Source organism: Eumetopias jubatus, unplaced genomic scaffold (assembly GCF_037043125.1).
Source record: "Eumetopias jubatus isolate StellerSeaLion01/CBP00866 unplaced genomic scaffold, mEumJub1_p1.0 scaffold_1, whole genome shotgun sequence".
Lineage (NCBI taxonomy): Eukaryota > Metazoa > Chordata > Mammalia > Carnivora > Otariidae > Eumetopias > Eumetopias jubatus.
The window spans coordinates 27874266-27895575 of NW_028274807.1; the positions used below are offsets into that span (position 1 = coordinate 27874266).

The window sequence follows — 21310 nt, forward strand, 5'->3', positions numbered from 1 at the left end:
TTGTTTTCCTTACCTACACAGGGTTAAACCTAAGGAAAATCCTTTTTTTTTTCCCTACCCTGATAAGTCAAGTTTATATTTACCACCAGCAAAGATTTCTACGCAGGGGAATGATATGAATGGAAAGAACTGTTTGGGGAGTTAGGAGTTAAAGTGTTGAATAAGAGTTTGACAAGAGTTGTAATAATATATACCAGGCAAGAGCAACTGAAGGGAAAAGTACATAAAAACTGACAGAACTGCAAACTAAATGATTATTTTGAGATATTAGGAAGAGCTTGTTTTAAAAAAAAGAAGAAAAATCACTGGGCCACCAGAAGAGTGAGGATGCCCTTGAGAGAGAGGCAAATATGAACAAAGGTAGTCAACAAAAGTTATAGCCCATGGCTATCATTCTGCCATAAAATTTAAGAAAATTCATAAAGTTACACAAATCATTTTGCAGTACATGTCTGACAGAATTCTAAGTACATGCTTAGAATAGAGTAGAAGCCTAACCTATTTACATCCAACCGGTTACAAGTAACTTTCACACCACTGTAGCATCTCACTTTTAAGCTTAACCTTGACTTTTGGGGAATCGTCAAAATAGTTTTATGCATTAGAAATCTCTATGGAAAAAGAGATTTAACTTTCTTTGCATCAATTTTTGTTCTATCCATAGTTACCTGTTTAACATTTTTAAAGAATGGGAAAAATTAGCGTTCAATTAATAAAATCCTAAACTGCTTAACCTAAGCAATTTACCCTTAGCAGAGATGAACGCACTAGACTTGGATCTATTTATCACTTGAGCTTTAAATCACTGTTAGGCTGGCCAAGCAATATAAGACCAGAGTTCTAAGACAGAACCTCTCACTTTCTATGCAATCCTTACCTAATAATTCAATTCCTTTTGAGGGGAAGAAAATACACTGATTCTAAATTTGTGAAGGGTTGACCACTTAACAGTCATTCTGATGTGTTGTAACAATTTCTCTAAAACTTAAGCCAATAACATATGGCAATACTTTCTGTGTTAAAATTACCTACCCAAATCCCTCTCATCTTTTGACCCATACTTTGATTGCTCAATTGTAGTACATCTTGTTCTGGTGGGCATATACTGTTTTTTTCCTGTTTTAAAAAAGTTCAGGGCGCCTGGGTGGCTCAGTTGGTTAAGCAACTGCCTTCGGCTCAGGTCATGATCCCAGAGTCCCGGGATCGAGTCCCACATCGGGCTCCCTGCTCAGCGGGGAGTCTGCTTCTCCCTCTGACCCTCTTCCCTCTCGTGCTATCTCTCATTCTCTCTCTCTCAAATAAATAAATAAAATCTTTAAAAAAAAAGTTCAAAAGAATTTAATGGTCATGAAAGGAAGAATATTACCTATTTGATTTCAAATTGGGCAAAAGCCTTGCATGGTCATGTCTATGACAAGAGTTTGCCATGACACAAAAACTTAGCAGAGTCTAGTATATATCTATGATATCTCAATATTTTGCATTGTTTCCTAGTCCGCTCTGCATTAGTATTCTTTTACTGCAAAACTCCAACACAATTTTATTTCCAATTTTAGCTGGAGGTGGGAAGCATTCATTTGACAATCCACAATATCCAATCCGGACAAGAGATCCAAGGAGTAAAAAAAGATGCCTAAAATTTTAGCTAATATTACTACAAACGTTTTGGGCCTTTCCTCAGAATTCAGGAGAGTATGGAAAATTACAAATGCAATAAAAAGACACCAAGTACATTACTACTTAATTCCTTATTATGCAGAGTATAAGCTTCCCTTGAAATGTTTTCTTTTTTCTCAAAAATGAAAGATAGAAAGGACAATCATAGTCCTACTAACTACTGAAAATGTAATTACTTCTTCAATATTAAACAAAGGTTCACAAATACGTGTTAAATCTTTAAAGTGATATAATTTTATCTTCTGACATATAGAGTTATGAGTAACAGAAAATTTCCCAAGCCCCAAATGTGACTTCTATAGGATATTATTTTAAAAGCTAATCTTTTCTAGTCATTAAAAAAGATGTACTTTATTCCTTCCAAAGGAGCTTATATCAACAAGGAATCTTATGTATTTAGCATTAGAGATTTTTATTTCAAAATACCGATGTTTTTTGTCAGCACCATAACCAATAGATGGCTCACTTAAAGTTAGCATTGCTTTATGTTTAGCCCTGGTTGTAAGAGACTTAGTACTTAGAAAAGAAGGAATTAAAAACTTTTTAAAAATTAAAAAACATGCCATATTTGAAAAAATTAAGTTACAATATGGTCAACTTTCAAATAACAACATATTTCATATAAAATTGAGAAAATGCTCAAAAGGATTTTTATATTGTTCTAGATATCTAGAACAATCGCTTAAGAACTTCCTCACACTCTGGTGCTTCAATACACCAAGACTCCTGTAGCACTTACCCAGTTTTCCCAATAGAGGCCTGTGTTTGAATATATATTTGTAATTATTTCCTATCTTTCCTCCTCACATGTTTTACCCCTCCTTCCAAGAAGTAAAAATAGACAAAAGACGTCATTTTCTTCTCAGGACTAATAGCATAGTAATTTAAAAAATCTGTTGAATGCATGACATCTCCTTACTTTCTCACTTTTAGACCATGTAACATTACTGTGACAATGACAAATTTAAATGCTGAATCTATTTCCTAAAAGCAACTGTACTTCTTAGAACTTTATGAAGTATGGTACAAATTTGTTAAATGGAAAAGAATGTTACCTCACCCCATTTTTTTCACATTTTGATACTATTATAATACAATCACATTTTATTTTTACAAGGGTTTTTCTCAATAATCTGCAAACAACTTTATGGACACACCATCCAACTTATTAAATTACTAATTATAAATTAGCACCTTGGTGAGAAGGATAGCACATTTTATTGAGAAAGAAACCACAACAGCACACAATTTGCTCAAAATGATGATCAGTTGTAATGAAACCAGAAACTCCATTTCTCTACCATTTCTTTAAAGTGAAATATAAAATTATACTTAATGAGGGGCACCTGGGTGGCTCAGTTGGTTGAGTGACCAACTCTTGGTTTCAGCTCAGGTCGTGATCTTGTGATCTCATGAGATCGAGCCCCATATTAGGCTCCACACTCAATGTGGAGTCCGCTTGGGACTGTCTCTCCCTCTCCCTCTGCACCTCCACCCTGCATATGCACGGGCACGTGATCTCTCTCTCAAATAAATAAATCTTATAAAAAAAATTACTTAATATTTTCCAAGAGCTACATACACAAACACACACACACACAATTTTTAATTATCATTCAACGGGACACACGCCTTCTGAAATCAGGTTTGCCTTCTCCCTAAGAGCACCTATTCAAATCTCTTTTGTCCACAACATTTTCATTATTCCTTGTCAAAAGTCTTGAACAGGTGTTAACATATGGCTTAAACAATACTTGCTGATTTTACAGAGCAAATAAGACATCTTCTTTTACTCTGGAAAGTCTTATAAATCCTAATTCCCCTACCTACCTCTATATATACTACCTCATGTCACAAAGTCTACCATCTATATTAAGAATTCACATCTATCAGTCTAAAATCTTGTCATCCTTTCCACTAGAACAATGTTTCCACTAAACCATGTTTAGTCAATTTCCTGTTTCCTTCACTTTAACCAGTTGCCTTCAGTCGAAAACTTTTTTTCCTTTCTCTACCTAATTTCATTTTCCCCCAAGTCTTGGAACCTTGAAAGACAGTGTTATTCTCACACACTAGTTCCTCCACTATTTATACTACTCTTTTTTCTAACTTCTTTCAACAAGCTTCTCAACCTCATTCTTTTTCATTGGTTCTGAAACAGCTTTTTTATACATATTATCAAAAATAATTCAATGAACACTTTTTGAGAAACTATGCAAACTATTCTAGCATGATAGGCACATCAATGGTCTTTTGCCCTGTTAAGCTTCCTGTTTGGTAAGAAAGAAAGGCACAAGCAAATAATTTCAAAATAACACAGTATTCCTGAAGACCCAAGTACACTCTGGGTGCTACAGAAGCGCTTGCTCCAACCTAGAAGCCAGAAGCTCCTGACCTAAGTCTAAAAACACCAGAGGTAATTAAGCTGGGGGTAAAGGCTAGAGGGGATTCCAGACTGAAGGCACAGCAAGTGTAAAGACCAAAGAAATTAAATAGCACTGGGTGGATAAGAACTCCAAGCCATCCTGAATTATCATGGTTTTATAAAGTAAAAAGAGAAAAACAGTAGAAAATAAAGTTAGAGATGTAGATAGGGTCCAAAACAGTTTGTCTTGAACGTAGACATAAATAATTAGGTCTGTCTCACATATACAAAACTTCTTCCATCACCTATTACCTATATGAGGTAGGAGTATTTCAGCTTTTGACACATAAGATTGTTCGTGAACAAAAATATTAAGATTATCCTGAAAATTTGAAATTAAAATATTTTATCAACAAACATTAAAATAATCTTTACTGACAACAGTTATAAACAACCATGTGAATGTGTTCTTGCTGGTTGTTTTTTAACTCTGAGGAGGTCTATAAACAAAATCAGAGGGGTGCCTGGCTGACTCAGTCAGTAGAGCAGGTAACTCCTGATCTGGGGGTTTTGAGTTCAAATCCCATCCTGGGTACAGAGATTACTTAAAAATACAATCTTAAAAAAAAAAAAGTTTCAGAAATTCTCTTCAAATACAAGTTAATAATCAAATTTCTCAAATACAAAATGCATAAAAATAAATACCTTTTATAAAATAAATACATGTTATACAGTGCAGTCACTATATCATAATGAGATAGAGGTAACTAAACATATTTTGAAAAATTCAGCGCTACATATAAGCAGAACTATTCACATTATAAAGAAAAAGTAGAATCCCACATAAAACTTTCCATATATATGTATATATGTGTATGTGTGTTTATTTTGTTACATGGTAATAAACTCTTTTCTAAAATCTTCATTTTGGTGAGGGGCGAGGGTTGAGGGAAGGGAAATTCTGTTGTAAACCTATCAGTAGTTAGAAACAATAGCTTACCTTCAAAAATAATACTAAGGCCTCTACCAACACTTAAAATCCATAAAACAAATGTTTGTGCCCATATAAAATCCTGGAAATGTTTGTTTCTTTCATGAGTAGCACCTATAGCTGTTCTATAGCTCAAAACAATGAATACTAAATGAAATGCTCTATGAAAGGATACGTAACTCAAATACAATCTTTTACGCCTGAACTGGAGAAAATAATGCAGCTAATAAAAACATATACTCTTTTCAACTACACTTTGAACCAAGGTTAAAGTGAAGTGGTTCTTTGTCCTTCACCTCTGCTTAAACAAAATATATTCCCAAGGGAAGTTTTTCATTACATTCTTACTAAAATATTAAGAAAGAGAAGTAAACTTACTTGTGTCTGCTTGGCTTCCCACACTGATGTATCTATCATTGCCAGGAAGTGATGTTTGGTAGTAAGTTGTCTCCTCCTGCTGAGGGGTCTTGGCATTCTTTGCAGTAAGGAAAGCCACTGCTAATTCCAAGTTTCCATTACTATCCTTCAAATATCAAGAATGGAACATCAAACATTTTGGAATAACTTCCATACATTCCCACATGATTTATTTAAGTTTCTCCACAGCAACTAATACTTAATAGCAAAAATCACTTTTAGATTTGAAATCATTCTATGTGATCCTAATTTTACAAACTCATCATAAACAAAGTATATTCTATTAATAGTAATTCCTTTTTCTATTATGACTACTATTATAAGAATCAAGTCTATAATTTCTTAGTTTCCCATTACTTTCATTTCTCCTTAACAAAAGTCAATCACAAAACTTATGCTTCTAAACAAATAAACTAAAAAATGTTTTTTGGAACTTGCCATACAAAAGGATGAGAATGAATATTTAAAACAGTACTTCTGCAAAGAACAACTATAAACTTTAATATGGATGCTGAATGCACACCTACAGGCAACCTTAAGCAAATGTCAGACTTGTACGCAGAAAACAGCAAAACATTCCGAAGCTTGATAGTACAGAGAGACACACAGAACCAGACAGAAATACTCAATCCTGTCAAGATGACAATCCTACCCAAATTAAGTATATAAATTTAACATAGTTCTCATCAAAAGCATATCTGGACAAAATTATTCTGAAGTTAATTTAGAAGAAAGCAGATGCTTGAAAACCAAGAATTTTTTAACAGCAAAATAATGAGAAGAGACATAACCAGTTCTCTTTATTCTCTGTAGAGTTAATAATAAATACAACAGTAGTTCCGGGACAGCTAATTGAAACATTAGGAAGCCCAGATATTAATAATGAAGTGATCTTTGTAACAGAAGGCCAACACCTAAGACTATGCAGGCCTCATGAACTTTAGCATACACAGAGACTGTAATAGGAAGCCAGTGGAGGGTTTTGGACAGAAATGACATGGTATGACTTACATTTTAAAGAGATCACTCTGGCTGTGTGTTGAGAATAGACTATAGGAAAGAAAGGGCTAAGGCAGAGAGTCCAACATCGCATTAAATGTGAGAGGTGATAGAAGGAGAAAGATGAGGATGATTCCAAGATTTGAAACCTGAGCAACTGGAAGAATGAGGTCCCCAACCCACCCCAACTCCAATTATCGTTAGCCAGGGAAGAGAGAAAAAAGTAAGAGTGCAGTTGGAAAAGCACCACTGCTTTAAACTTTATATCACAACCATTAGAAGACTCTTAAATGACTCACCAGAAATATGGGTATAATATAATCTGTAGCTGGATAAGTAAAACAGCTGTAGAGTAATGTGCAGTAACAATGGCTACATTTATCGAACACTTACTATGGGCCAAGAAATGTGCCAAGTGCTTTTTATATACTACCTCATATAATAATAATAAACTGAATACAACAGGGATTTACACAACTTGGAGACAGATCACTTACTTTGGAGGGCTAAAAATAGATTTTTAAAATAAAACTACTGAAATCAATCAACAGCATGGTGTTTCTCGTCAGTGCATTACTGAGAAAGTGAACTCATTATTAAACACCTTACAAATTTATACTGGGTAATGGTTAAGGTTTAAGTACACTGACCCCCCACCCTACCGACTACTGGTAAATGAAACCAAAGTTAAAAAAAAAACAAAAAACTATAGCACACAACTTAACTCAAAGAAAATGTGGACAACAGTTCATTTGATTAACTCTTTATGTTCATTTAATTAAACATATTTTACATGTTTCCCAAGTTAAAAAAAAAAAAAAGAAAAGTGAATTCCCCAAACTTGCCCTGACAAGGATTACCTTGGGTATAGCCTCACACTCAGAGATATAGAATGGTAAAGGCACTTTCTGAAAACAGACATGGAGTGACTGAGTCATACTTATCAGAATAAGGAAAGGACTAACAATCATCTAAATGTTATAATCATAAAAAATGAGGTCTGACATTTTTGCTTCCTCTCCAAATACTTAAGAGTTGCTTCATCAACCCTGCATTAATGCTCTAAACAGCACTGTTTCATCATTTTCCTGATAGGAAAAAAAAAATGAAGCAAAGCTTGCAGTAAAAGTGGAAATTAAGTGTGCCACCCCAGGACCAGGCTGCTCGGTTTCTCTTCCAGCTCACCCACATACCACAGCTTCCTCAGTAGAGTTACAAGGAGGTGTTAGCCACTTAGAGTAGCGCCTAGTACTACAGGAGCTTAATAACCGCCAGTGATTATTATCATGATTACAATCATCTAAAAGATATGATTATTTCTAGAAACAAATGAAGAACTTTTGGCTAGGAATCAAAAATTACATAATTAAACTCGTATCATGGAGTAAGTTCCGAAGGACTGAAGTTGTATGTATGCCTTACAACAGCAAAAATACTATATTGCTGTTAGCCTTTAGTAGCAATACAGAAATAACTTTAAAATGCAGTTCTAGTTCTTTTTTTTTTAAGATTTATTTATATCCTATTTATAAGAGAGAGAGCAAGGTGGAGTTGGGGGGGAGGGAGAGAGAGAATCTCAAACAGACTCCCCACTGAGCAATGAGCCCAAGGCAGGGCTGGATCTCAGGACCCTGAGATCATGACCTGAGCTGAAATCAAGAGTTGGAGGTTTAACTGAGCCACCCAGGTGCCCCTGCAGTTCTAGTTCTTAAACATCTTTTATTCTCTTGATCTTTTTCAGTGGGCATATCCATCTGAGTTTCTCCATGTGAAAATGAGGGAACAGAAGATGCAACCAAAACGATGCATTTTATTTACTGCATATACTAACCAGCTTGCTACTGAATGTTCGTAAGGTGTAATTAGTTAAATGTTAGCCAAGTTTTATTTCTCCTTGGAAGGAAAAATTTAAGCTTCTTATCTTCTATTAATTTTCTCTCTCCTCTTCTCCCTCCCCGTATTTCTCTACCCCACCCCACTCTCTACCCCCATTTAAATTCTAACATCACAGCTCTTGAGTACAATCAGCCATCGCATTTGGATTCATATCCTTCCATTTTGCATGAAAGTGTTCCATATGGAGATTATCTGTCACTTCAAGGTATCCTAGAACATTAGGCTGCTGAAAACTAACATGCTCAAAATTACACCCTAAGTAAGGCTCTTACATTATAAAAGTTCTTTCCTATATCTCTATTACTACACCACAAAATGTAACTAAAAACCTTTCAAACATGGTAGACAGTAGAGATGAGGGTACAACTTAAACTGTATGCCATGAAACAGAGGCCATACCTTCAAGGCTTGCTGTAGTATCTGGGCATCATTAATCCCAGTGATTTCTCTCAGCTGATTCAAAAATGTCTGCTGGTGCTAGAGGAAAAAAAACGAAATCATTACACTTTAAATTCTGAAAATATATTAAGAATAAGAAAATAAATGACCTTTGGGTTAAAAAAAAAAGAAAAGAAAACACAAACTAGTACAGAGAAGAAAAAATATAGAACTCGACAAAGACTTAACAAATTTCACTATTTTAGGAAGAAACCATGCTGTGGGGAGCCCTACTCCATTCTCCTGTTTCCAAAAGGGAACTTCTACATCACTTCCCAAGGAGTCTTACTGATTAACCAGTTTCTGGCCTATTCACTGCCTAATTTATTCCTCCCCACAAGAAAAGCAGTGATTTGCACAAAGTTAAGGCTAGAAGAATTAAGGAAAACAGTTTTATCCCCTGGGCTTTCACTAGAGGCTGAGGCCACTGAATGAAATCCTTGCAGCTCTAGCATCTCCTCCCTGCCCCTAGGGTCAGCCAGCATCCATTCACCTAGGATGTCTGAAAAAGACAAGCCAAAGGACAGGCCATGCACTAGATACGTATATTACATCATGGGGGATCCGAAGATCTATTTGAGGAAAAATAAGATCATCTCATTCTCTAATCTGTCATAAAAGATCCCATCATTTGCCCTCATTTGCTTCAGATCTGTTGGTCTTTATGATCTATTATACTCTGTCGGAGAGAAAAAGGGATGGGATTCCACTATCAAACGATGCCCTGAACATCCCTAATTAAGAAACATGTTCCTTCCTATATCTCTGTATTTCTTTAAACAAGTTCCCCAAAACTGTAAGACAGCACCATGAAATAAAGAAAGATCAATGGAAATGAAATGGAAGGCATCACTAGAATAAAAGGATCCGCTGAAATTTTTCTCGAAAATGTTTTACATTCATCTCAGTAATAAATCAGTCAAGAATAATCAATAGATGATAAAACTACAGGGTAAAAGTTTGATAAAAACAGGATAGTTACATAGTTTCAAACTCTATTCCTACAAATTATAAAGGGAGAAAGAATATAACTTTATAATGAAGAAACATGCCAAGTACCACCTCAATCAAGTAATCAAATTTAAAATTACCAATAATGGGATAAAATGACAGTATATGCCACCTGATATTGTACGATACAACAAGACGAAAGTATCACCTATGGTATTCCTGCCCAAAATGCATAACCTGAATCTAAACTTGCAGAAGCATCAGACAAATCCAAACTGAAGGACATTTTACAAAGTAATTACTGTCATCTTTAAAACGTTTATATCATAAAAGACAAAGAGTGAGTTTCCAGATTAAGGGGGACAAAAAAGGCCTGATAATCAAATGTAATGTGGCGTACAACACTAAATGCTATAGTGGGACAACTGGAGAAATACAAATATGAACTGTTTAGTAATAATATACTGTTAATATTAAATTCCTGAATTTGATAACGGCACTATAGTTATTTAAGAAAATATCTTTTTCCTTAGGAAATACACCCTGAAGTGTTTAAGTTTTAAAGGGGCATGATGTCTGCAATTTACTCTGAAATAGTTCAAAAAAAAAAAAAGTTGTAGTTCTTTGTACTATCTTGCAACTTTAATTTATAATTAACTTCAAACTTCAAAATAAGGTTTTAAAATATTCTGTATACAGATTTGTTAATGTTATAATTGTAAAATGTGCATTTCAAATTGTACTTGACAATTTAAATATGCATAATATATATAACTTCAGAGTTGAAGGGTCCTAAACAAATTACAAAATGAAATGAAAAAATAAATAAAAAGCATCTGAAAATCAGGTTTGAGATAATGTACATCTACATATCTTTTACAGAAACCACATGTGTAAGTTAGAACTTATATTCAACTACATGTAACAGAGTCCCATCTAAATAGTAGCTTCAACATACTGCAGTGTCTTTTTTCTAATATAATTAGACTGGAGGTGGGCAATCCAGATCTGATAAGGCCTCCCACATGTTAAGAAAGATCTAAAGCTCCTTCTGTCTTCCCACTGAACACTCTTATATGTGACATTCATCAAACGTCTGTCACTCCAAGTCTCATCCTCAAGCATCCCGTCCAAGTTCTAGGTAGGATAAAAGGAAGGGCACAAGACAAAGGGCATAAGCCAAAACATTCTGACTTCTTTAAGAAGACCTATCTAGTGACTTCCACTTAAAGCTTCACTGAGCAGAATAAAATTGCATGGCCACTCATAGTTGCAAAGAAGGCTGGAAACATATTGTTCAGCTAGGCAAAAAGCCACTTTGAAAATGCAATCAAGGTTCTGTTTGTGAGGAAAAGCAAATAATGTGTATTAGATAAGCATGGGCAGTATCCACCACACCATCAATGATTTTTCATTTCCAATAACCTTATTAAAGAGCTGAAATAACCAAGACTATCTAACAATAAAATAAAAATAATAGCGTATATAAACAAGGTCATATAAAATGCCAGGAAGAATAGTTGAGTAAAAAAATCAAACTGTCAAACTTACAGAGGTGAAAAAAAGAATTCTCTTTAAACCTGCCAACCTTCCTTTGTTCATTTAAAATAGTACTGATAACTAGCAATGGAATCATGACTAAGTTACTCAATACCAAACATCACAACATTAAAGATGTAGAAAAATTTTACAGAAATTCTTATTATCTAAGGTCTCATTTTACTTAACAGAAAACTTAGAAGATTTTATATACCTCCTATAATCTCACCACCACCAGCACTCCAAACTCCATTCTTTACACGGAGCATTATTTCCCTCAACTGCAAATTACCTGATCATGGATCAGGGAAAGACTATTGAATGCCTCCCCCAAATCAGTCATTTATACAAATGTTACCAGCTATTATTTATAATGTTGGAAAAATGGAAACAATACAAATGACCTCCCACAAAGAAAGTGGTTCTAAACTTTAATATGCAGAAGAATGACCTGATGAGTTTGATAATAATTAAGATTCTCAGGCCCCAGTCCCAGAAACTGTGATTCCAGCAGGGTCAGGGTTAAAGGCTAGGGATCTGCATTTTTAATAAGTATCTTAGATGATTTCTATACAGCTGGACTTAGAGGCACAGTCTGAGTCAAGCAAACAACTGCATTTTTTTAATAGCAAATATACAACCTATATAGAAATTATCTTCACAAAATCATATTAAGCTAAACTGATGAAACACAAAATAGTATACACATTAATGACTACAAGGTAAAATGTAAACACGAATATAAAGCTCAGAAAAGATTACAAGAGCCTGTGTTAGACTCCCAATTCTCTCATCTCTGTATCCATACCTTTTGCCACTTTTAACTTCCTCCCACTAGAGACAGTTTATTTTCTGCATTGATGATGAACTTGCCCATGTGACATGCTTTGAGAAAAGACATATTAAAGACAGTCATGCAGATATGAAATATATTTGCATGACTGGACTTCCCTCCTGAACTTCTGTAACTTCCTTAAGAAGAACTTGGCCCTAGGTAGCCCACTTGCCCCAAAAGAATGAGGCATCCGTGGAGAAGAGCCACCCCAACCAACCTGAAAAACCTGTGAACATGATGACAGTATTTTGGTACACCACTAATTTTTGGAGTAGCCTGTTACAGTCAGAGTTGACGGATAGAAAGTGCATTTTTTAAATTTAAAATTATTTAGATTTTACTAAAATACTTAGTATTTTATTAAAGAGAAGCAATGTCTTGGAAATTTTATAGTTTGTAGCTACAACTTGACGTTTTGTTGTCTTTCACAATAAAGTCAACTAAATATCTAAAAAAAATAATCCAGGCGTATCTCTAGCATAGTTCACGATCTCATGAATTTTGACAGAAAATGAAACGAGGAGGAGAAAATGACTGGGGTGGAGAAGGCTGAGTGGGAAGGAGAAAAGGTGAAAAAATTTTCTTAGTTTAGTTACCAAGAAATGGGAGAGAGATCAGAAGAGGTGAGCTATGAGAAAAATTCTAAGTTTATGGCACAGAAGCCACCTCATTTGTAGTCTTCTCCTTTGTTACTGGCATCTTCCAGCCGTGCTTTTCCTGTCTTTGAAAACCTGCACCTTCATTTCCTACAATTATATGTTTTTGTTGTTGCTATTTCTGTTGTAATTAAGACCCTGGTCTTTCTTTCAAGGTTTGCACCTTTCTATTTATCACACTTCTGGTCTGCATATACCCTGCTCCTCAACTAAAAATGTCCTGCATATGGGTTCTCTCCTCCTGGACTAGCAACTTTGGATCCAAGATGGATCCAACCCACTTCCCTCTCTAGAGCTCCTTTTCTGAGTTCTGAGGTCTTTTTTGTATGAATTTATATACTAAAGTAGAAGGAGGAGGATGCAATCTGTTCACACTGCTAGACCAAGAAAGGCAAGACACCATGTTCAAAGAAATTCAGCAGCTGCAAACACCACAGAAATCAATAAGCTAACAAGCCAAGACTTCATGCAGGCCTTCAGATTCCTTCGTCAATGTTATTTTTATCACATGATTACATCTTTAAGTGCCTACTATGTGCAAAATACAGTACTATACACACTTTGGGAAAAGGAAGCATCAGTAATTCCAATATAAATTAAGAATCAGAGAGTTCTACAGAAATTCTTTCCCTCCGCGGTTGACCCTACCTAATGTTGGGTTCGTTTTAAATGTTTCGGTAAATATACAGCATATTTAACACTGGTGTAACTTCTTGAGAATGCAAGAAGAGGAATCACTGGCTTAGACCAAAGAAAGAAGGTAAGCATTTATTATGTTCTTGCTGTATGCCAAGTGTTTTAAGTGCTTCCAGTTTATAATCTCACTCAATATGAGTATACATGCACACATGCATGCACACACACACCCACACACACACACACACACACACACTCCAAAAAGTCACTCTCATTTCATGGCTAACAAGGCTTCAAGAGATTATTAAGTAGAGAGACAGGAATGAAAACAGGTTTTTCAAATTCCATGGCCCATACCCTTTCCATATTTTCTCTATATTTGATTTTGGAGATTAAAGATTCAGTGAAAAATGAAAAATCAGTGCAAAAATCCAATACTATCTTCATGTAAAATACTTCAATAATGGCACACAAAAAAGTGGAGTACCACTGACTAAAAGGCAGGAAAGCTTTCTACATTAAGGGGCAAATGACTCGTAAGTCAGTCAATGGCTCCTGAATTTCCAAATATACCTAAAAACTTGGTTAAGTGCAAAAGAAAGAAAGTCAAGGTTTCCATCTCAGGAAAAAAAAAAAAAAGGCAACTCCTAAAATGACCTCTAAAAACACTTTCAAGTTTTTTAAGAAAAAGAGGAAAAAATCCTAATTTGATAGAAAATTCCAAGGCATTCTTAAACTTCAGGATCACATTCACTAAAGCATTGCTAGGCACCATGTGGTATTTCAGTCACCTATCAATGAAAGAATTAATCATACTCCTGCCTTTAAGGCACACAACCATACATATATCTACTTTTGCAAATACCTTCTGGATCTACCTGATAACACTAACCTGCCCTAGTTCATGTTATCTCTTCCAATAACAAGATATCCCCAAACTTCCTGGACAGGTAATTCCAAATACATAAATCTGTCCTTCATGGGGCTTCTTTGGGAGTCCCAAACCTGCCTCTGCCTCTATCCAGCTATAGAAGCCAAAACAAAACAAAACAAAACAAAACAAAATGTACTTCAATAGACTGAGGACACTGGGAAAAACCTTCCAACACGCACTAGGCTCTTCCAATAATCTACGGGAGCAGTTTTGTGCTAGAATCACACCGATTTCAAAAGATATCATCTATTCCACATTCTCTTTATCCTTATCTACCAACCCAAATTTACATACCACTTGCCTTCTATTAAGGTTGGAGGGTCTCGTGGTACTTAACCATAGATTATAATAATATACCATGGTTAATCACCAGACTCTAAATCTCAAGAGAGCACAGAATATTCTGCTAATCAATGTGCTCCTGGTAACAAGTACAGTGTCTGGCATGTGGTAGGCATTCAATAAATACTGACTGAATAAATGACTATTGCAAAGTTTGCAGAAATAAGTTGGAATAAGTCAGATCATGGGCCTTGAACTCCTCCACAGGAAAGAACATACTGATTATTGGAGACAGAACAAGAAGCACACATAAATCAGGTCCACTTACTAAACAAACTTTTCACACCCTCTTACAGTCTACCTAGAGTGTACAGTAAAATATTGTTGACATTTTCAACTGCAAATAATCTAGACAGTAACTCCATAATGGTTGGAGTAATCCTGTATTTTCTAACATCACAGAGTCAAGGCTTATCTCAATCTTTTTGGGTTAACAGCACTCTGGCATTACAAAAAATTAATCATATACCTCTATGGGTATGTAAATCTGAAGGCATGCATTTTCATTCTTCACTATTTACATTTAAGCTTAAATATTCCAGAAATTCTGAATTTAGAAAGATTTTCCCTATCATTTTATAAAATCCCAGGGCTACAAACGATCTTAAGCACCCGTATAATAAAATTAAAAAAAAAAAAAGAGGAAGAAGAAAAGTAAAGAAATGAGATAGGTAGCTAAGAGCAATTGATACTTGGTTTTTTCCACCCATCTTCACCTCAGTCCGTATTCTTACCTGCCACCCCAACTCTTCAACCAATCTAACAGCTGCCCATGCCCTTAACAGAAGCCCCCATCCTTATTAACAGGCAGATAACAGAAATGCATCAGAAACAGAAATTCTAAATGCATTTATCCCCAAAAATATTGTTATACAGCACTATAATCTAAGTTCATACAGAGTTAAATGTATTTCCAGGCCAAATAAAAACCCAACACCATGAAACATGGTTTCTATGGGAACATGCATTCCAAAACCCGAATTATCCCAATGTTTTTAGAGTACCTATATTCTAGAAAACATTTGGGTAAAGAAAAGTTTTGTGAATCAAATCATTATCTCTGAACTATAAGATCTGAAGTTTAAATAAAATATATATTCATGTTATCACTAGTTTCTACACTTAAATTTTCACAATAAACTTGCAGTCCAAAAATAAAATCCCTTATACTAATAAAACAAAATAAATACACTCTACATAGAACTCTTAAACTAGAATACTATATAATTCCTCACAGCTATATGTGTCACAATTAATTCCTTTGTTAAAGCAAATATAGTTTTTGGTCATACTAATTACATACATAATACACCCTACGGACTAGTAGGAACTCCAATCATCTAGACATAGTGCTAAGTTTAATAAAGCACATGCTCTAAAAGACTTTCTTTCTCGGACCCACAAAGCTATCTGCAGAAATGTCCCGGTCTTCAGCACCTCAGCAAACATGCTCCCCCCCCTCCCCATCCAGTGGGCTTCAATCACAACATCTACAGCAAGAACTGAAACTCAGTCTGAGGGCAGACCTCTGCCAAATTTACTCCTTCCATTATTCTTTAGAGTTCTCTTTATATTTTTGTTGTCAATCATATGTTACTCGTCAATACTTCCTTATATTAAACTTTCCCTATTCAAATTACTGTGTGGTTTCTGTGTCCTAATTGGACCCTTATTAATACAACTTCCTTAAAAGCAATTTTTATATTCTGACAATATATTAATGATGTAATTCTGTATTTTTAAGGGAAAAAGCCTCAAAATCAATTAGGAAAGGAAAAATTAACCATATGTTAAGTTCTAGCCTAGAACTACCATTAAATGAGCACTTCTTTTTTTTAACTGAGCACTTATTAAAAGTATGGAAGGCACTAGAGATTTAAATACATAGGTGTATGATTGCCTAAATCATTGGCCACTGGTGACTGAACTCAATCTCCAGCCCCTCTCCTGGCCACTGGACTGGGGAGTGGGCTGAAAATTCTAATCCTCTAATCACAAGTGGTTGGTTTTTACAACCAACACCTGAAGCTGCCTAGCCTCCCAAATGGGAGTTAACTCATTAGTATACAAAAGACAGTAAATTCCAAGGATTCTAGACGCTCTGTGGCAGGAGCCAGGGAAAAAGACTAAATACTTATTTTTTATTATACCATATCTAGCCACATGAAGCTACTGGTAGATAACAGAAAGCACCAAATTGTTCTGTTTTCCCTTGCTCATGGACTTCCCTGCCTAGAATGATACTGTCAATCTATCTAGTAGTCTTCCTTTCATTTCAACCACTCCCTCCTTGACAAAAGCCTTTCCCATTCTTAGATTCTCTTCTTCGTCCTACCAATACATCTTATAAATACTTTATTTAACTTCAAATATCATATAAGCATTTCTGGTCCACCACCACAAAACTATAAGCTTTCTGTGTATTACTTCCTTCTCAATCTGCTTAAAACAAAGAAATAATAATTGAATGCATGGACATGATAATGAGATGACCGAGTATCTAAGCAGAAATGTACAAAGGCAACTGAAAACCTGAAACGAGTTTATGTAAGGGTGTAACATTTAATTAATTTTGAATATACAAACTTAGTAGTAATGAACATATAGGAGAAAATACATGATCTCTCAAAGACAGCTTACAAAGAAAGAAAGCAGAAAAGCAAAGACTAAACCTTAGAAAATCCCGCCAGTTAACAAGTACAAACACATTGCATCGTATTAGCAGCCAAATTTTACTGTACAACATAGCCCAAATGTGAACAGTTTAAATACATGTACTGACGGTTCACAGAGCAAAAACTCACATACTCAAAGAAATCTTTCCCAATAGCTAGCTGGGCCTACATGCTGTCTTTTTACCCAACAATTCTCAACATTTTTGTGTCTGTAATATGCATTCAAATACTAAATATTTCTGGCAGCACACCTGAAAAGTTTTAAAACCTTCACCACAAGAAAGTACAACCCCTAAGGCAGCTAGCAATAATTACAACACATTATTACTCCAGTATATAATACTATCTCAAGGTGTCTGCAAAAGCAGTTCTCACACTGCACAGCAGTATCTCACCCTCTTGATTGTCCAGGCCCTAAGATATGTTCACAAGGCAAAGTACTCATGGGTTCTTTTTTTTTTTTTTTAAGATTTTATTTATTTATTCATGAAAGACAGAGAGAGAGAGGCAGAGGGAGAAGCAGGCTCCCAAGGAGCAAGGAGCCCGACACGGGACTCGATCCCAGGACCCTGGGATCACGACCTGAGCCGAAGGCAGACGCTTAACCATCTGAGCCACCCAGGCGCCCAGTACTCATGGGTTCTAATAAATAATATTTATTGGGCACTACTTAAGAGTAAGCTATAATTGTTACCTCTTATTCACAGGAAGTATATTCCACTCTATACTAAATCACAAAACCTGTTTAGTTCAACATTCTGCTTCAAAGATACTGCAATAATTAATTACCTTTACAAAGCTTTAGCAAAAAATAAAAATAAAAAGACAAAAATACTTTAAAGTGTGATCAAACATCGAGGTACATCTGTGAAGATTTTACAACACAAAAGGCTGAGAACACCACTCTAAGACAATGGCTATCAACTAACAGAGTCACTAAAGTAATGTGGATGACAACAGCAGTAAAATCTACTTCCAAAGTTTATAATAATATCTTACAAGAATATCCTGATACACATATACTAATCTCCTTGGTTGAAGTTGCAAGTGCTTAAGTTAGCTTCTGTAAAACACTACCATCTGTCAAGTTAACCTTGTTAATCTAAATTTTACTGACTTTCTATCTTTGCTTACATCTAGATTAGTCGGTTTTTGCTTTTAGTGCATTAAAAGCCATACAAAAGAACATAATAAATGTATGCCTAGTTATATTTATGCAAACTTCAGTAAAACTATAATAAAAAAATATTTTGAGAGTCCCAAAGATCTGTTTTCTTTTAGAAAGGTCCCAAGTCAAGAATAAAAACCTTGTCATCAGGTGGAATATTAACGGGGAGAAGGACGAACTTTTCAATAAAGTTGCTGGTTTTCCAGAGGGGAAAAGTGAATTTGGTCATCTACTCAAACAATGTGTAAAATTCAAATTCAAGTGGATAAGACTCAAATACTAGGGCAAAACGAGAAAAACAGTAGAGGGCAATAAGAGAGAATTTCTTTATAAAATAAGGTTTGGGGGGGCACCTGGGTGGCTTAGTCGGTTAAGCGTCTGCCTTTGGCTCAGGTCATGCATGATCTCAGGGTCCTGGGATCAAACCCTGCATTAGGTCCCCTGCTCAGCAGCAAGTCTGCTTCTCCCTCTTCCTCTCCCTCTGTGATCTCTCTCTCTCTCTTTCTCAATAAAATCTTAAAAAAAAAAAACAGGTATGGAAGTTCAAGGAAACTAATTACAAATGAGACTAAACTAAACTTCTATTCATGAAAGGGCACCATAAAGAGAGTAAAAAGACCTCCTGAAAATGGGAAAAGAAACTTGGAAAACACGTAAGCGGAAGAAAAAAAAGTAGACTGTAACAAACTCCTTCAAATCAAAAAAAAAAAAAAAAAGGCAAAACCAACCCAAAAGAAGAAACACATATGAATTTCACAGAAAAAAAAAAAAAAACTCAATGGTCCATAAACATAAGAAGGTAAATGAATAACTTATCAGCAATAGAACGCTTCTGGTATATCCAGAAGTATAAATGAACTACAACACAAAGGTTCATTTATTTCATATGAACCTTGACTCTTACACCTCAGAGCACACACAAAAGTAAATTCTACATAGATCACAGACCTAAGTGTAAATGCTAATAAAACATTTTAGAAGAAAACAAAGGAAAAAAAATTTACAAACTAAGGTTCAAAAAAATTAGGTCAAAGCACTAACTTGTTACAAAGAAAAAAAAACGAGACAATGAACATCAACGTTAAAATACTTAGACTTGAAAATAAAAAGACAAGCTACATACACATTTAGAAAAATATATATATATACAATGAAAGACACTTTCAGAATATATAAATTCCTACAACTCAACAGCAACATACAAACTATTTGTACATGATCAATAAGGAAAACATGGAGGCAGCAGGTTCCCAGTATCTCCCCACCACACCCCCTGCTTGACTCCACTCTCCCATAGCCCCACTCCCTCTTCTCTATAGAGAGCCCCCTGAAATTCTAACGCAGGAGTAAGAGGAAGAACAAAAGTTCTGTTGGTCAGCCCCCTCCCTTTGTACATTAAACCCTGAGAGGTCTATGAGCTCACCAGCGATTCTAGCAGGACATGGGGTAAAAGGTCCCTGATCACCACAGGCACAGCTTAGAATGCACAGAAGGCATTCGCTTCCATCAGAAAACTGCAAACCTTGAGGCTAGAGCCTGAACCAACCTCCAACCCCAAGATGGCCAAGAGCAAGCCAATGGCAACACCATATAAAATCATTATTCACAGAGACCTGGGAGCATACCTCCTCACACAGAACCCCATGCCCTGAGGTGGCTACTCTGGTTCCCACATGCCCAGAAATCGAGGCTTCCTACGAAGAGTTGAACCCAGCCATCTCATATGCTGCCTTCATCTATCTAGCCAGAGCTGCAACATGCTTGGTGTAAGGGTGCCCTTCCTCTGATGCCACCAGCAAGAATGGAAACACAGTTTTCTGTTAGTTCTGCAGTCTTATCACTGGTTCGAAGTCCTGGTCCTACTGGGGAAGAAGCCCAGAAGTCAGTTCTGAGAATCCATACGGTGTGACCAGAATACACACAAAGAGTATCCACTGACCCCAGGAGGCCTGTGCAGACAGCTGCTGCTTCTCTCTAAAAACTGAGAATTTTAAACCTGAGACATTGGACTGCTGCTAGTTTCCTTTAAATCCTCTTTCTCTGGGGGCCTGCGTGGCTCAGTTCGTTATGTGACTGCCTTCGGCTCAGGTCATGATCCCGGAGTACCGGGATCAAGTCCCGCATCAGGCTCCCTGCTCAGCAGGGAGTCTGCTTCTCCCTCTGACCCTCTTCCCTCTCGTGCTGTCTCTCATTCTCTCTTTCTCAAATAAATAAATAAAATCTTTAAAAAAAAATAAATAAATCCTCTTCCTCAGCCCTGCTCTGCTCCACAGTCTAAGGCCTCATGGGAAGACTTCAAGGGTGTTCTTGATGAGAAACCCAGACCAGCTCAGAGGCCTCAGTGAAGGTACACAGCAAGCCCCACACCCCAGCTCGAAACTGTTTCTGTAGCTCCACCCCAAAGAAACCAGATATTTGATTGTGCAGGTATTCTGGCATGAATTTTAACACATAAGCTTGTGTATACAGGAGTGTACCACTGGTTCTCTACCAGTGTTACCATAGTAATGGACCTTCACTGCTAATGCTTCTTCATTCCTGGTCCTTCTCTCCACACTGCTCCCCCACATCCAGCTTCACTGAGGACCTAGCTCTCAGCTCTGCAGCCAATCCTACCCTCAGGCCTAGTACTGCTCACCTCCACCTCACCCACTTCCAGGCTGAACAGCACCAACAAAATCCCAGCAAGTATGAGCTGTTTCCTTTTCCGGTTCAAAACAGGCTCTTCTTTCTTGTTCTCCCATGGACCAAAAACAGTTAAGAAAAGTCCTTCTGACCCAAATGCTTACCT

The 21310-nt window shown here is 36.1% G+C and overlaps 1 protein-coding gene across 4 annotated transcripts in view; it reads right to left on the bottom strand.

Moving 5' to 3' along the window:
- USP25 (ubiquitin specific peptidase 25) overlaps positions 1-21310 on the bottom strand; it is a 126500-nt gene that overhangs the window by 93704 nt on the left and 11486 nt on the right. For all 4 annotated transcript variants that reach the window (XR_015768425.1, XM_028113855.2, XM_088024217.1 and 1 more), the window contains exons 2-3: positions 8745-8822; positions 5412-5556 (exon numbers count right to left, since the gene is read on the bottom strand). Coding sequence is in view for 3 of the 4 variants with exons in the window: in XM_028113855.2 (XP_027969656.1) it covers positions 5412-5556; positions 8745-8822 (223 nt within the window). In the remaining variant the exon portion in view is untranslated. The remainder of the gene's footprint in view (positions 1-5411; positions 5557-8744; positions 8823-21310) is intronic.